This window comes from Artibeus jamaicensis, unplaced genomic scaffold (genome assembly GCF_021234435.1).
Source record: "Artibeus jamaicensis isolate MK-2021 breed Jamaican fruit bat unplaced genomic scaffold, CSHL_Jam_final contig_432, whole genome shotgun sequence".
In the NCBI taxonomy this organism is placed as follows: Eukaryota; Metazoa; Chordata; class Mammalia; order Chiroptera; family Phyllostomidae; genus Artibeus; species Artibeus jamaicensis.
The window spans coordinates 13,387,327-13,404,255 of record NW_026521828.1 but is presented as its reverse complement, the minus strand read 5'-3'; the positions used below and the strand labels follow the sequence as shown (position 1 = coordinate 13,404,255).

At 35.9% G+C, this 16,929-nt stretch overlaps 1 protein-coding gene across 12 annotated transcripts in view; it reads right to left on the bottom strand.

Annotated features, from left to right (window-relative positions):
- CSNK1A1 (casein kinase 1 alpha 1) overlaps positions 1-16,929 on the bottom strand; it is a 40,690-nt gene that overhangs the window by 17,888 nt on the left and 5,873 nt on the right. For 10 of the 12 annotated variants that reach the window (XR_005084773.2, XM_037161955.2, XM_053665868.1 and 7 more), the window contains exons 3-5: positions 6,921-7,047; positions 3,491-3,589; positions 1,148-1,231 (exon numbers count right to left, since the gene is read on the bottom strand). Coding sequence is in view for 11 of the 12 variants with exons in the window: in XM_037161955.2 (XP_037017850.1) it covers positions 1,148-1,231; positions 3,491-3,589; positions 6,921-7,047 (310 nt within the window). In the remaining variant the exon portion in view is untranslated. The remainder of the gene's footprint in view (positions 1-1,147; positions 1,232-3,490; positions 3,590-6,920; positions 7,048-16,929) is intronic. The other 2 variants (XM_053665870.1, XM_037161965.2) reach the window with 1 other exon arrangement.

Sequence of the window (16,929 nt, the reverse complement as noted above, 5' to 3'; positions counted from 1 at the left end):
AATATAAACAATTCAATGCAAATTTAATGGAAATATAAAATGATTACGGTACAAAATGTAGGTCAAATGTGTCAATGAATGGATAAGAAAGCAGCACCAGAACTGCATTAGAATTGCCTCATTACCCACCACTCTCCTTTTTTCTGTAACCTAAATCTGGTAACTATAGTTGGTACTTACTAGATACCAACTATTCTGTCAGAATATTTTTATTTTTTAATAAAAATATTAGAAATATTTAATATTTTATTCTGTCTATGCATAAAAGTAAGTGTAAACTTATGAAACCTTTGTAATGATGGGAAGTGGTCCCTAGAATAATGCTGGACAGTATGGACAAAAATTAAATGATCATCTAGATATTAAGAAACTGTAACATGTTTACATATCAAATAGTTTTTTCTTTTTAAATTATTCATGGCAATACTTTCTTCTCAGTGCATACTAAATTGAAAGTATACACTCAGTGTACACTTCTCAGTGTATACTAGATTCATTCATTTGCTCTAGAGCCTCAAAAATTTTACCTACCATCAGCTTATACTTTAATTTGTATGTTACTAAATGGCAATTGTTAATGTTATTGTTATTTTGAGAATGCAATGTCTTCTATTTCCAGAGCATACAGTGTTCTTATTGAGGTAAATCAATTCTAGAAACACTAGACCTGAAATCTGACCTATACTTACTTAAAGTTCATTAAGGAAGGGCAAGAGAGTTAAGGCACGATTTATTCACCATATGGTACTGCTGCAGCTGAATTTAGATGTATTTCATGCATTAAGTTCTGCAACTCCAAATACATTAAAAAAAACTAAACAGTCTATCTTCAGTTTACCATCAGGTAAAGAATTTCCATACTAGACTAATACATCACTTCCTCATATGGACACTGAAGATCTAAACATAATCCAGTTTTCATTTAGGTTTCCTCTAAACTTTAGAAGTTTAAGCAAAAGCCACAAAGAAACATCTTAGTAATGTTATGTTTGCCAAGTATGTCTGAATAATGCCAACGTAAGAGGTGCTTGAGCAAGATCTACATTCTCCAGAATTAAAACAAAACAAAAATAATCAAAATAAAACAATAAAAAAAGAAAAGCACATGAATTTGGGATTGAGGTTGGAATAGGAGACAGTTTCAGACCTGGTTTAATCCTGAGAAAGATGGGTCCTGAGAAGTACTAACAGTCATGCTTCTTTTCCTCTTCCCCACTGGAGATTCTAAACACTAAACAGACAATAGAGGGTGGCAGTGCATCAAACAGTATTGCTTACATTGCAACAATGGCCGGCGCAGACAGGCAACACCGAGGCATTAGAGAAAGAACAGGGTAGCCAAATGCCATCCTTCTTCCACCAAGCACTGAGCTTCTCAGTTTTCCAAATAAAAATCACATGCTCAAGAACATTTGAATTCTGGAAAATACTCAGGTTTTTAATGCCACTATAATGTGTCACTGCCTGAAACAGGGATAGCAATGGTGACATTTGGCTCTTTAATTTATAAAACCAAAAATGGGGAATTTGGATCTGCAATCTTTAGTACCATAATCTGCCCTTCCCCCAAAAAACATTGTATAGGGGGGAAAATCTTCAGTAAGGAAGAGGTAGAAGGCATTTAGTCACCTTAAAATTTATTTTCATAAGCATGCAGGGCTGATTACTGGAAGAGATGAGCAAATTCACTAAGACTGGAGTGGCTACTCCTAAACATCAAATTCAGAACAATTTTCAAAATAAGAATTTGACTTCAAAAATCAACCTTGAAAGCCCCCCCCCCAACTTTGTTTTCCAAAAAATAGAAAACTACTGAACAAGCTGACCAAAGAATCCAGTCTCATACAACTGGCATTTTTCAAACTACAATACAGAAAACACTAAAAACCAACTACATAAACAAAACACTAATCTAAAATGTTCAAGAACAACATTTAGAATTTGAGTCTTAGTTAAAACAGTGCGCTTCTTGCCCTAGGGGCTCTCTGACTCTGTGTAACAGCAAGCAGCTCCACAGTATTCTATAGACTTTCATCACCAGGCAATCTGGACATCCTAACACAACTATGTGATTAACAAACTATTTTTAAAGGGGGAGGGAAGAAGCAAAGAGGTATTATCTAGGCCATCATTTAATTTTAAGGCATAAACTATGTCCTGAAATTTCAACACACCGAATAGGGATCGCATGAGGATAACAGATCTTAAGTGGGGGGGGGGGGAAATGAAAAGGAGGAAGCTGGGAAATGGCCAAAAGATTAGGGTCAAACTGACAAAATTGCCCCCCAAATTAAGACCAGTGTTTTTTTTCCTAATTAAATCACCAGGTTTTGCAATAACAATTAAGAACCTGGAAGCTTCAAAGAAGCTACATAATATTTTTTAAAAAGATGCAATTTGGGAATGGCAAGATAAGTTGTAAGATTTAAGCACATTTAAAAAAATATTTAGCTCAGCTTTCAACAAAAAAAACTTAGTTTCCTAGAACTTGGTCAGACCAACATTAATGTCTCACACATTAACAAATAACACCAGTTCTAATGGTAACAGCTCCAAGTTGGCATTCATACAGGCAAACAAAGGTAAACATTTATAGCTAGACCTAAAAACACCAAACATTTCCTAACAGTTTAATAAAAACAAATGGGAATCTTCCATCCAAAACATAACAAAAAAACCATAAAAAACAAAAAGTCCCCAAGTTGTCCTGAAGTTGAGAATTCCTATCAGATCATTAGAGCATAATATGCTTAGTGCATTGCCAATGCTGCCTGTCTGCCCGAGCTCAACAATGAATCAATTGATAAATAAAACAGTTCACTCAATACACTAATCATTGCAGAAAAAATTCAACACAGTTAGTTTCTAACTGCAATCATGCGTCACTAGCTAAAAACCCAATCATCCCATAAAGTTCAACCATTCTGATACCCCAGTGAACACTAAGTTGGTTCATTTCACTTATTAATATCTTCCTTTGAAAGGCGGGGTGAAGAAGGAATGAAGAACCCACCCAACTCATCACCCAAGAAACTGTCAACTACTTTTGAAACAAACCCAAAAGTTATCCCTTTGAATACACAAATCCAAGGACTGAAGAATTCTCATTATCAACCATGCTCAGTCAGCAAATATTAACACCATGGTGGCAGATAGGTCAGTGGTTCCCACACTGGCACAAGCAGGTATGAATAAAAAGTAACTAAAACTGTTCGACAGTTAAGTAACAGATGATTGTATTTCATTATAAAGCCCCTGGGAATTTTATACTTCCACAAAGATAACTAACCTTGGTTGGGTAGTTGGAGAGAATTTATTTCAAGTTACTAAGTTAAAAGAGTTGGCTGATTATCCTTCCAGTACAATCTTTAAAAGCAATTATCAACAGCAAATTAAATTCACTATGACTTTTTGAAGATCCAAAGTTTACCAAAGCAATTCTTGAAGTTTTCTACTCTTTGTTCTTTCATGCAAATAACATTCGACTAACCTTATTACAGTGACGCCCAATACCCATTAGGAAGTTATCTGGTTTAATGTCTCTGTGTATAAAATTCTTTGTATGCACATATTCAATTCTACTGATCATCTGGGGAAAGAAAAAGGGGAGAGACAATTAAATTAAGTCATTCGAATTTAGTAATTAAAGAAAGCAAGATATTACTTATCAATTACTTCAGTATCTCAATTATTTTTCAAGATCACAGGTATATTTTAATAACTTCATAGTTTACAAAGACAGTGTAAGACAAAATTAAATGAAAAGGGCAATCAGGTTCTCCATTTATCTCTAGACTGATGGATATCCAAGTATAAACCCACATCCTTTGACTTGTTCTTCCAATATTAATGATTTAAATAAGGCAGCATCTAACCCAACAAGAACTGGTGTTGGCAATTTTTAAATTGCAAAAGCAAAAGTTTAGAATTGTGGCCATTATTGTAATCATTATATAAAATAAAAACTAAATCATTACTTTTTACTCCCTATCCTATGTCCCCTGAGGTAACCCGTGTTAAAACAGCCTGGTAACACCCATATCTATTTCTACACTCCTGCATATGTACACACATCAACTCGGACATACACTGGGGATTAAGAGGTCTTCATCAATTGACAAATATAGCTATAAGTTGTTACTGTTTTAAATGGAAATAGAAGCATTTTATTCACTTTATTCTTGTTTGCTTATTTATTTTTAATTACATATGTCCAAAACCTTCCTGAAGTTTGCAGCACGTAAAGTAAGCATATAACGTTTACACAAACGAGGATCTACACATGCTGGTTTCCTTTGTTCTGCATGTTTTTGGACTCCCCATTTTGTCTCCACACTTATAAGACATATATATTCAAAAACTGAATAGTTAACATGTCATTCTGACAAGTTTTTCCTGAAAATTCTGCCAAGTCAAATGGAGTAGGTCTTAGCATTCTTTTTAATGGCTACAAATATTTTACGGTATAGATGAGTTTTCCCCAATCACCCCCAACCCACAACCTTCCCACTGTTTCCAGTATTTCCCCACTGTAAGCAGTAATGCTACCAATAAATTTAAATATAGCCTGCCCACTAGTGCTTTTATTTCCATAAGCTCTAAGTCCCCCACAATTACAGGGACAGTTGCTGGACTAATAAAGGCTATTATTTTCTTATTTTGATAGGTGCCTTTCGAAACAGGTTACTAACAATTAGTTTTTCCACTAGGAACATTTGAGAGTATTCTCTTCCTCACTAGTGCAGTGATTTCAGTTTTTTCTAAATTTTGCCCATTTATTACCTCACTTGTGCTGCCCTAATACTTAGTTTGGAAATCTGCTCATCCATACCATTCCAATTCTCTATTCTATAAACTGTCAATATATGTATTTTTATACATTATTCTTTTGACTTGTTCTCATCAGTTTTTCAAAACCCGTCTTTCAAGTACTTATGGTATCTTTCAAAATAATTTTAATTTTCAAATGACCAAATATGCCTACCATGATCAAATATGCCTACCTTTTCTGTAAGATACTTAGAAACTGTATCTGACCATATTTTCCATATCCAATGACTGCCCACATTATTTTTCTCCCCATGTGTTCTTGCTTTTTCAGTACTACGTGTCAAGATTCTATTTTGTATTTGTCCCCCTTTCCCCACACCTTTTATTACCATGGATATAAATATTCTAAATCTTAGTAGCCCTAACTTGAGAAATGTCTCCTGATGCTGAATCTATATAATCTGACTTATACAATTCATGCTCTCAAGAAGGTACGTGTCCAAATATCACCTTAGATACAGCAGCAACTTGTGCGTTAAGGAAGTAAAACAAGATATTTAGCTCACTTAATGCACACATTTGTCCTAGCTATATAATACCCATCATTAAACTGTGATTATTAACTCACTGGGAAAATGACAGTTACTGGCACAAACTACAGATTAAGGGCTGCCTATCGTCTACAGAGCAAGACTTAGCTGCTACCTCCTAGAACAAATGTTTCCTGCAATCCTGAATTAATTCTTTCTCCCTTGTGACCAGTGTACCCAGAATAGACTTTTAACACATTTTTCTCTACTAAACTCCAAACTCGTCGAAAGAAGGGACTAGCTGTGTTTCCCTATACCCTTCTTCCTAGTGCTACCTAATTACAGTAGACGCCCTACATAAATGTTTCACTGGATAAATGCCAATGTGTCACTGAGCCTACAGAATATAACACTTTTATCAAGATTCATTCACATATTAGTTAAAACATATTAAAAGGTTTTTAACCCTTTAATATTTGAGTCCATAATGTGCGACAAGTAAAAATACTGTCATCTGCTAACATGTTAAACTTAGGGAATATGAGGTGCTGATTAGCAAAAAAATGAGCATTACTTTCTAATCCTTTAAATGTGTACTTCCTAAAATTCTACCTCAAATGTTACTTTTGCTTATTACCTCTTTTTACTTTCTTATAATATCTGATCTAAATTTAAAAAAATGTTTTTTCTCTTCCACAGCACTTTTGTAAACACTGAGTTAACCTGAATCATTTCAACACTTTCCTGCCATTAAAGGGATTGTGACCAAAATTTTAAATGATAAATTCCTCGACATTTACATACTACGTTTTTCTGTATTATCTGTTTCCTCGAGGTTTATGCTCTGACCTCATTTCTCTTAGCTGTTTAAGACAAATTTTCTTTAAAATATATATATATATTTTTTACTTATTTATTTTCAGAGAGAGGAGGAGGAAGGAGAGAGGGAGAGAAACATCATTGTGTGGTTGCCTTTCATGTGTCCACAACCCAGGCATGTGCCCCGACTGGGAATTGAACCACAATCCTTTGCTTCACAGAACCATGCTCAATCCAGTGAGCTACACCAGCCAGGGCCAAATTTTCTTTTGATAAAAGAAAAATCTAAGCTCTGGCTTTAAAACATTTTAATCTAACCATTGGCCAACACATGAATCGAGTTCATGACATCTCCAAAACTTCTGATTTTGTTTAGATACTACCAATGGCTGAATTTTCTACTGCTTCAGAAAAGTTCCATTTGGTCAAAATTTCTTTCTTGATTAAATTATTTCAGTGCTTTATTTTCCTCACGTACTGTGAAAACCTTTCTTCAAACAATCTTTTCAGGAAACTTCCTACATTGAGCACTAAAACATATGCACTACCTCTGACAGAGTAAACCTGAAAACTACTTGTGTACAGGTGAGTAATATAATCTTTTTGCCCTATACCCATAATTAAACATCTGTAAATCGTTACTGGAGTAAGTACACCTGAATGAGTACATCCTACTATTTTATCTTTCTTTGCTGATTCTAAGGTTAAACAGCGACACACAGGTTTATAAACATTTAAATTATAGTTACATAGTGGAACAGTTGTTTTCTCAAGTTTTAATTCTCATCAAATTTCACATACCTGGTCAGCTAACATAAGTACTGTTTTCATTGTGAACCTTCTGGAACAGAAATTGAAGAGGTCTTCGAGGCTGGGTCCAAGAAGATCCATGACTAGAACATTGTAGTCTTTTTCCTGGCCATACCACCTAGTCAACAAAAGAGGAAAGGGAAATAGAATATGGTTCTATTCTAGAAACCAAACTAGAACATGGTTACTTAATACTTTAATAATTCTGTTTTCTAGAAGTTGACTGGTAATTTTGAGAAAGCACCTAGTCTATCCCAAACCAAGCTCTTGGTTATAACCCCAGGGGAACAAAAAAACCACTCTGGACACTGGCTTTTGTATTGGTGCTTCTGAAGACATGGCAGGACTTTTTTCACGGTGGACGGACAGAGATGGGACACTGGAAACCCAGAGAGAAGCCTCTCTTTCCACATGACTAACCCATGCCACACCACAAGCTCCCATGTGTGGGTCCTTGGAATGCTTTCCTTGTGATCCCATGGAAGAGCCTAATTTCCACAGGCAACAGAACTAGGCTTAGCAAGTTCATGTTCCTTTCTACACTTTAGCTTCAACCATTTTTGAAAATTACTCCACAAACATGATACATGATTAACTGCTGCCAAACACACAAAATGAATTCATTTCACTGTAGAAAAAGGTATCTTGTTAGGAAAAAGAGTTTCTACTTAACCTTCTAGAAAGTTTGCCTACTAGCCTAAAAGCAACAGATGTGTGACTGGCAGAAACTGTTCTGTCTGTACAGTACTCAAAACTGTGTAAGCCCTCACTTAACACCAACAATAGGTTGTGACTTTGTAAGTGAATCAGCAAAACAAAATATAATGATACAAATTTCACCATAGGCTAGCTGAGACAGTTTCTTCTGTGTCTCATCAATGTTTTAACAAAGTGACACTGAACAAAATGTTATTCCTGAACCTGCTGTGCAAAGATGCTCTATAATTTTCTCTCTTCCATCCTTATTTTTCATATGGGAATTCAACATTTCACATTTATTCCAACATTTACTTGAAAGAAGAAGCTTGCAGTGGTGAAATAGGAAGATGTGGATAAAACATTATATTAAAAAGCAAACGAAGAACAAATTGAACAGGTTATGTTCTCCTTTCCTTTGCCCCCACCTTTCCTCTTACATTACTTAATGGCAGAGACAAATCTGTGCTAGAGAACTGTGAGAAACTTCAAAATCAGTCCTTGCCAATATAAATACGCAATAATAAGAGTTATAGCAAATATTTAATATAAATCTAATTTATCCAGGTTATTAAAAAGACAAATTATTCTACATAAGAATACCAAATCCAGAAAGAGTGGAGGTAGTGAGAGGAAGGCACAAAAAGTCAAAGGTGAAAGGCAAAGTATGTATCACTTCTGTAAGACCAGATCTTGTTTCTTTATCAGCAGATCTGCACCAACGGCTCACCGACAAAGTACAATAAACAAGCAAATTTTACAACCATCCATCTAAGCCCAAGTCCAAACCCAAAATATAAAAAACATAAATTCATGCTTCATATCTTCATGCAATTACATGATTTCAAAAAGCACATTTTGAGAAGTCATCCGCAAAATAAGCCTAAACAGAATACTCCTATATTAGAAATCAGAATTAGATGAATTCAAAACCACAGTTTTAAAAAAATCAAGGTTTTATTTTGCACCTTTTCCTCCTTCATTTGCCTAAGTGTTTAAGACATACCTACCCACCATTCTCAAGGTCAAAAGGTAATCCATAAAAAACAGCTAAAAAATAAATGTTCCCAAGGCATGTTTCTCCACGGAATAACCATGCATTTCTAAAACAATCAGCTTTTTGTCCCGTGTAGACTGATACTGTCAACTCCTTAAAAAGGACAGGTGTTTCTAACGTTCGGACTTCCCTTTGTTCTCAAGAAATATACAATATAACTTATTTTCTCTAAACCCAACAGCTCATATCCTCCCCATCTGTGCTTTCCAGCTAATTTATCCAGACATTATTAAACACAGATTAGAAGCCAGGAACAGTCTTCTGCTTATACCAAACCCTACTTACTCAGTTTCTACCTTTACCTCTTATGTTTCCCATTTGTATTGTGAGAGCTTCTCACTATTACAAAGAGGTACCTAAAGGTCTGAAAAATATGCTAAGAGAAGGCAAGGTCTCCCTGGCCCTGCCCTCTGCTCTTATCTTTTCTCCGAAACCACATCCAAACTAAATCTAGTTTAAAAATTAAGACACACATAAAAGCACAAATGTTAGATGACACATTCACAAGTCACTGGGGCCAATAAAAATGTTAACAGAATTCACAAAACCAAAAGACCATGGGAACTACATTTGTCCAAAGAAGTCTCATGAAAACGACCCTGTTGTTACAGGTGAGATCCTGAAGGAGGGACAAGATACTGAAAGGGAAGGGAGAAAAGGGAATGCCTTGCAGGGGCAAGAACAGGTCTAAAGACAGGAGAGTCAAAGTCACTGACAGTTTCAGGCTATATTATACACTCTCGAATGCCAGGCTGAAGAGCTTTCGAATTCTCTAAATAATTGGGGGAATTAGCAACAGTGTGTGGCTGGGGCATAATATAATTAAGCCGATATTTTAGAGTAGCCTTGGCATTAGTATGCAACATGAAAACAGGAAGTAGGGGAAGGAATAACAATGGCACAGGGACCTATTACAAGTGCCACATTACAGCTGCAGATCTGAGGCTAGGGGTTTCTTTTTGAGAAGTCTCTCTATAAAAATGAAAATGTCTTAGAAAAAGAAATGAATGAAATAAAATATTTTTAAGTATTGCTATGAGACCGAAGAACTTCCAAGAACAACAAATCAGTACAATTACGTACAAAATTCAGATTAAAGCGTTCAATTATGTTCCATTCCTATGACTAGGGCAATAGTAACAGATAACAATATATTTGTTTATTGTAGGTACTCCCCTTCAGACTATGGATTTGAGTATCTGTCTTGTTCACAACTCTATATTCCCAGGATCCAACACAATGCCTTACACACCGGAAATGCTCTGTTAACATTTGCTAAATGAAAGAATGAAAAGCCAAATAGGTGGCTGTAAAATAATAGTTAAGTGCTTGATTTGGCAGATAAGAAAAACAAAAGAGGGCATGTGAAACACTCCCTTCATTGAAAGTTTAAAGTCAAGAGCAAGCACCTACTCATCTTTGAGTCAAATAAGCCACAAATTATAAAAGTTTAAAAATGACAGTTTTAATAGATAAATTTATTTTCCTATGCCATCTTTAAGTTACTAATGTCAGTCTTCACTGAACAAGTAAAAAGTGTAAGCACTGATTCAGTGCTATAATATCCCCATTTTCATAGCATCTACATTTTCAAGACACTGTCTTAAACTTACTCTTAACAAGACATCACCTAACTTTTATGTTCTTTTTTAGGAGGGTAGAAAACAAGGACCTGGTCCAGTATAATCTCGTTGAACTCTAAGAACTAGCTCAAGCTCCCCTTTCAGGTTGCTACTGCTAACAGTTCCAGCCACCCAGTTCTATTTTGCTATGTTCCTTTTAATGTCCCCATACATTTAATAGTTACATGTACCATTATTACACTGCAATCTGGGATCAAACCCATAACTCAGGCAATGTGTCCTGACCAGGAATCAAACCCACAACCTTTTGGTGTACAGGATGCCGCTCCAAACAACTAAGACACCTGGCTGGACTGTTTGTACCATTCTTAACAGTATGATTTTGCCATTTATAATGGAGACAGAGTCTTAAAATTATAGATACCCCTTCCTCCCATCCTTAAACAGTGCCCAACCTACCATGAGCCAAAGAAATTACCTTCAGTCAATTCTTATTTATCATTTCCTATACCACTCTATTTCTTATTGTAATGACGTCATGTTGGCTTCTTTCTTTTTTTGATGTATGTGTTTGTGTGTTGTGGTTAACAATTCATTTACAGCAATTAAAGGCAGTTCCTTATCCCACTCCCCTCCTAAATTACCAGGGTCCAACAGTAAGGCATCCTTACCCCTAACACACAGTCACATATTCTCAAGCTAAGTTCTTGAGTCTCTAAAATCACCAGGCCTTCTGGTGCTGCAGTAATTTGTTGATTACTTCTCAAAGCTGCAGAGATGTATGAACTTCGGTCTTAGACACTGTAACCTTTACCTACCAATACTTTTTAAGCTCTATCTTACTACCAACATCCATCACGAAAAAAACCAATAATGCAAGACAGGTTCAACACCGTTCTGATTCAGTCTAAATGTGAGTTAACTCCTGGTTTTCTACCCTTGTTTTTTCGCCTCTTGTACATGCCCTAACCAGGAATCAATCACTGACCTTTTACTTTGTGGGATGACACCCAACCAACTGAGCCACACTGGTCAGGGCTGTTCAATTTTTGTAACTGGCTGATTTTTCTCCCTTTCATAATCTCACACTTCCGAAGAGATATTAACAAGCATGAAATACTCACTTAAAATTGAACAAGACTAGGAAGGGGAAGGAAAGAAATACTGGAACTCCACCAACTGAGACCAATCCTGCATCACATGTATTTAAGTCACATCCACTAAGAGGTTGTGTTGTGAGGGTTGGAGCAACTCACTCTACACTAAGAGCTCTCAATCTTTTGGGTGCCATGAACCTCTGCCCCCACTTTCACTGACTGATGAAAGCCTACAGATCCCTTCCTCAGAATGTTTTAAATGCATAAAGTAAAATAAACAGAATTATAAAGGAAACCTATGGAAATCCAGCTACTATAAAATTACTTAAAAATCAATTTTGATATAGTAATATACATGCAATTTATTAATGCATTAAATAATAATATAGGAGGCAGGTCTAATGAGTACTATAATCTTGAAGTAGTGATGACTGTAAATGTTTTGAGATACTCCTGACAATGTGGCATGAAAATATCTGTGGTTTGTACTGGTGACACAAAGCCATAGGTATGCTCAGCTGGGGTTTCCTGCATACATTTATAATAGAAATAATAGATTTAGCTAGTTATAAAAAATAAGATGCACATTTTTTCCTATCCAAATTCAATGACCTCTTGGAAAGTGGGGGTGAGGATATCTTTCAACCATGTTAGAAATTCATGCTCTAAACTGATTTTTAAGGTACTTAAATAGACTGCAGAGTAAGACCTAAAATTTGGGCACCATGTGCTATCTATGTTTTTGCACAGAACACTCTCAACTAGAATGACTCATTTTTCTCCTTCATCCTGACCCTTCTAACTGTCACTACTAATCCTTTGCTCACAATATATAAGCCCTAAGATCCTTTAATTATGCTGCAACATTCTCATTTCTGAGTCTCCTTGTTCTTTGCTTGCCCTCTGCCTTCAAAGATAAATATTAATGTTCCTTATAAAAACACAAAAACATGCGGTGACACACATCAGCATACACTACTAAAGCTACTATTCATTTATCCATTCAATATATATGTTGGGTAAGAAAACAAACAAACAAAAAAGGAACATGGGTGGGTGAGGGTTAGGAGCCTACCTAAGGCTTGGCATTCGCAAGAAACAAAGTAGTAGCCAGTAGTCACCATGGCTGATACATAGTGAAACAAGATCACCTTATTTTCTCCTTTAGGAATTAACTTGCTAAAACCTAGTTTATATCCACCATCTTACTCTCATTTTTTTCTTGGTTCCCAGTAAAATGGTTATCATGCTCATCATACTATCCAAAATTACATTTCAAAGATCCCAAGTTATCTGATTTTTGTCAGTCTTTGTTGTCACTGATCTAACACTGGTAGTGGGAACACTGGAGACAGCATCTGGAGACCCAAGCACTTCAAGGGGACACAAGTATTAAAATATCGTTTCCACTAAGAAATGCACAGTATACCTACAATTTTTACTATACTAATGATAAAGGCTTGGTCAAATCTTTTCTAACAGGCAAATCCGTACACAGAGACAGAAGGTGTATTAAGGGTTGTACAGGGCTGGCAGAATATGGACATCATTGTTAATGGGCTCAGTTTCTTTCAGGGATAATGAAAATATTCTAAAACCAGATTATGGTGGTTACACAGTTGTTTACCTATCCTAAAAGGCAATAAAGCATACACTTGAAATAGAAGGAGCTTTATATATATAAATTATCTCAATAAAACTGTAAAAATCCCCCCCCAAATCTGCTCCTCCAGTCTGAATATTTATTAAACACTTATTATGTAGCTGATACTGCAGCTGAAGTTCTACAGGTATCTTAAGGTTTAGGAGAACAGATCAATGACAAAAGCAATATAAAAGCAACAATAAAGTTACAAAATACAGAGGAAGGAGCAATTTATTCAGAGAAAACAAAAGGGAAAGTTTCAAGATGCTTGGATTATTGTGTTACCTTCCTAAATACGTTAGGAAGGAACGACCATTTCCAGTAGTCCCCCTATGGGTTCATGGAGCCATTTCTCTGCTGTGAAAACCAATGCCTCTACCCCATCATCTTCCAAAGTAGGAAAAGTTTTATATATATATATATATATATATGACAACTCCAAAATCTGGCCTCTGTTAGGTTATTCTTTAATTTTATATACTTAACCCCCCACCCTCAGACCATATCCTTGAGTCAACAGTTATTTACTAAACATCATTTGTTGCGGCCCAGGTGCCACAGTTGGGGGCGAGTGAGAGGCAACCAATTGATGTATCTCTCACACATTGCTACTTTTCTACCTCTTTTTCTACCTCTTTTTCCTTCTTCCCCCTCTCTCTAGAAAGTAAATAAAATCTAAAAAAAACAAAAACAAAAAAACAAAAACCTGTCTTCTTTTTTAGTCCAACAGCCCATTATCCCAATTCTCTTCTCTTGCTTGCTTAACTTTGAATTTCCATCAAGGGGTTCAGTCCTCATCCTCAACTTACTCTCTCCACTATCACTTCTATACAGATCTTGCTCAGATCTATCCCTGGTTCTAATTCCCTGGCTTAAGTTTAGCTCTGTATTTTCTGTTACCAACTTGACTATGTAGAGTTAAACTTGGGATACCATATCACTTTAAGCTCAACATGTCCTTTTCATAAAATCTACCTTAAGGACATTAGAGTGTGTGAAGGAAACCAAAATTCTCCCACCCCAATATATGCCTTTTGGGATACTGATTTTAAGCTGGCTATTAAATAAGATTCAGAACGCACCTTTCACCCTCCCCCTTACCTGCCTAAAGAAAGGCAAGACAGAAAAACAGGCCAGGTGGCTCAAATGGTTGGAGCACCTTCCAGATACTCCCAAGTTCTGGGTTCAATCCCTGGCGAGGGCACATACAATAATCAATCAATGAATGTGTAACTAAGTGGAACAACAAACTGATATTTCTTTCTCTCTCAAATCAGTAAATTTAAAAAAATTTAGAAAGAAAGACCCTGCTCAAAGGAAAGAAAACAATGCCTTAACATAATAATATAAAATGTAGCAAACTGGGAGAAATGTAGCAAAGCCTGTATGAACTTTCTTCTGTGTATCATTGTTTCTGGGTGGCCAGCAAGAATCTGTTTATCACCTTTGTTCTTTCTTATCTAACTGCAAATTGTGGATTTTAAATTGCTAGGCCCCTGCCCCCTTTTCTTCTTTGTCCAAAATGGCATATATAAAATCTCAACTGCCCAATATATCTTTGGGTGTCACATATTTTTATGGCACCCTTGTATATACATCCATAGTTTTGAACATTCTGTCCTGGGGTATATTATTATATTAGCTCAGGTAGAACAATTTAGGTGAGAATAAAGTTATTTTTGGACCCACCCCCTCAACATCTTCAGTGTAGTGAAATGAATTTCCTGATGTTGCTGAGCTAGAGCCAAAATAATTTCCAAAAAGCCAACATCACTGAGATGTTAACAGATACCTAAGCCAACTATGCCCACAATAGCAAAGCCTTTACTGTGAAATTAATGGATATTAGCATTTAATAATACAGTAGTGTTTTTATACCAGAATTCAAAGCTAAATAAGCTAGTACAGCTGTATTTCCATTTGTAAATTGGCTGCTAGTTAGTGAGCTCAGCTGAATATTTAAGACATAGTAAGTACTACAGATGATGAATATTCCTAAGAGGAACTGAGGAATTAACTATGCATGCATCAGGTACTCCTAAAATTCTATAAATGTGTATAAGTCATAACTTCCTACAGATCTCCATTAAAAAAACTAAATGCAGAGAGATAAAAATAAAAGCAAAATTTCCTTATTATGGATCATGACTTCTTTTTAGCCAACATTATTCTAAGAAATATAAAAGATACTTCCATCAGCAAGACATGGTTCTTTCCCTTCAAGGAGCTTCTAGAAAGCTTTCCTGTAGGAATGCATCTGAGAAGTGAATAGGAAAATGATTTCACACACTGGTTTTCAGAAATCAAAGCATTAGACTCTATAAGATTACAGTGTACTTTCCAGTACCGTGTTTCTTAGTATAGGATTTCCTGAATTAAACCTCCTAATTCATAGGAGGTAAGTAAAAATCCAACCTTATCAAATTGTAGTTCTAGGAAAAGATGGGGGTTGGTTGAGTGTGGACAGGGAAGCACCATTAATCTCGGAAATGCAGCACAGTAGTACACTGGCTTCTAAACTTGGCTGTACATCAGAAACAACCCCCCAGAGCTGCTGTAACTTGTGATGACTAGGTTATACTCCAAACCAATTAAATCTCAGGTTAGTTAGAAACCAGGCATCAAAAATTTTCAAGTTCTTAGCCCTGGCTGGTGTAGCTCAGTGGACTGAGTGCAGGCCTGCGAACTAAGGGATCGTGGGTTCGATTCCCAGTCAGGGCACATGCCTGGGTTACAGGCCAGTTCCCAGCAGGGGACACAGGAGAGGCAACCATACACTGATATTTCTCTCCCTCTCTCCTTCCCTTCCCCTCCAAAGATAAAGGAATAAAATCTTAAAAAATAAGTAAATAAATAAATCGTCAAGTTCCCCGATGTGCAGCCAAGTTTGAGAACTGCTAACAGTTCTCTTACTGCTGAAAGAAGCAGTAAGATCTATTCAAATAACATGAGCCATGTGACTTTAGGCAAATAACCACTCCAACTCACATGATTTATATAAAAACCCAACTTCAGAGGACTGTTACAATGATTAAATGAGACAAGGTACAATGCCTGAATAATGGTCAGCTATTTTTTTCTTGCATGTAGATAATAAAAAGGAATGTTTAGCCACACTGAATTCAACCAACCACCCACTTATTTGAACCACCCACTTATTTGAATAACATGTATCAATGTTATGAATAAAAGGAAACTACATTAAAGTCAGAACGAATCATTACATCAGAGAATGGGAGCCATATTTTATCTTATGATCCCATCAATCTATATAATACATTAAAAACTCTTAAGATCTAGCTGATCTTACAAAACCCCTTTGTATAAATGAAAGCTGACATTCTTTTCCACTTCCCTTTATGTTGAGGATCAAAATCTATTCTCCAGCTAAACCTTCTTGTACAGCACTTCCAAAGCCCAATTTAAAACCACAGATCCCAATGACGGCTTACAGATAAGTAAAAAGCAGTATTTTAGTCCTTCAATAGAGAACCAGGTGAAGAGCTCAACTGCCACTAAAGTATTCATTACCCCATCTGATTATTTTATTAGATAAATCTAATAGTGTACTTCATGGCAATAAGCAGACTACTAACCTATAGTCATAGATTGGTACCATCAAATCCAGAAAAAGTAGTAAGTAACCATAATCCGAAAGACCAATTAAGAAAAAAGAAAGAGAACCTATGTTGTCACAGAATGTAGCTTGCCTAAGATTACCACTTTAAAAAAAAATCAAATATTCTTTATTCTTTATCTCAACAGGGAGTGTGGATTACACCAGTACAAGCATTTGTTCACACTGAATCAATGGCACATTAAAAACTGTCCATTTCACTGTAACTACACCTCGTTTTTTAAAAATTCCATTAAGATATACATTTGTCCACATTATATGATTACTGGTCATTCAAAATTTCAA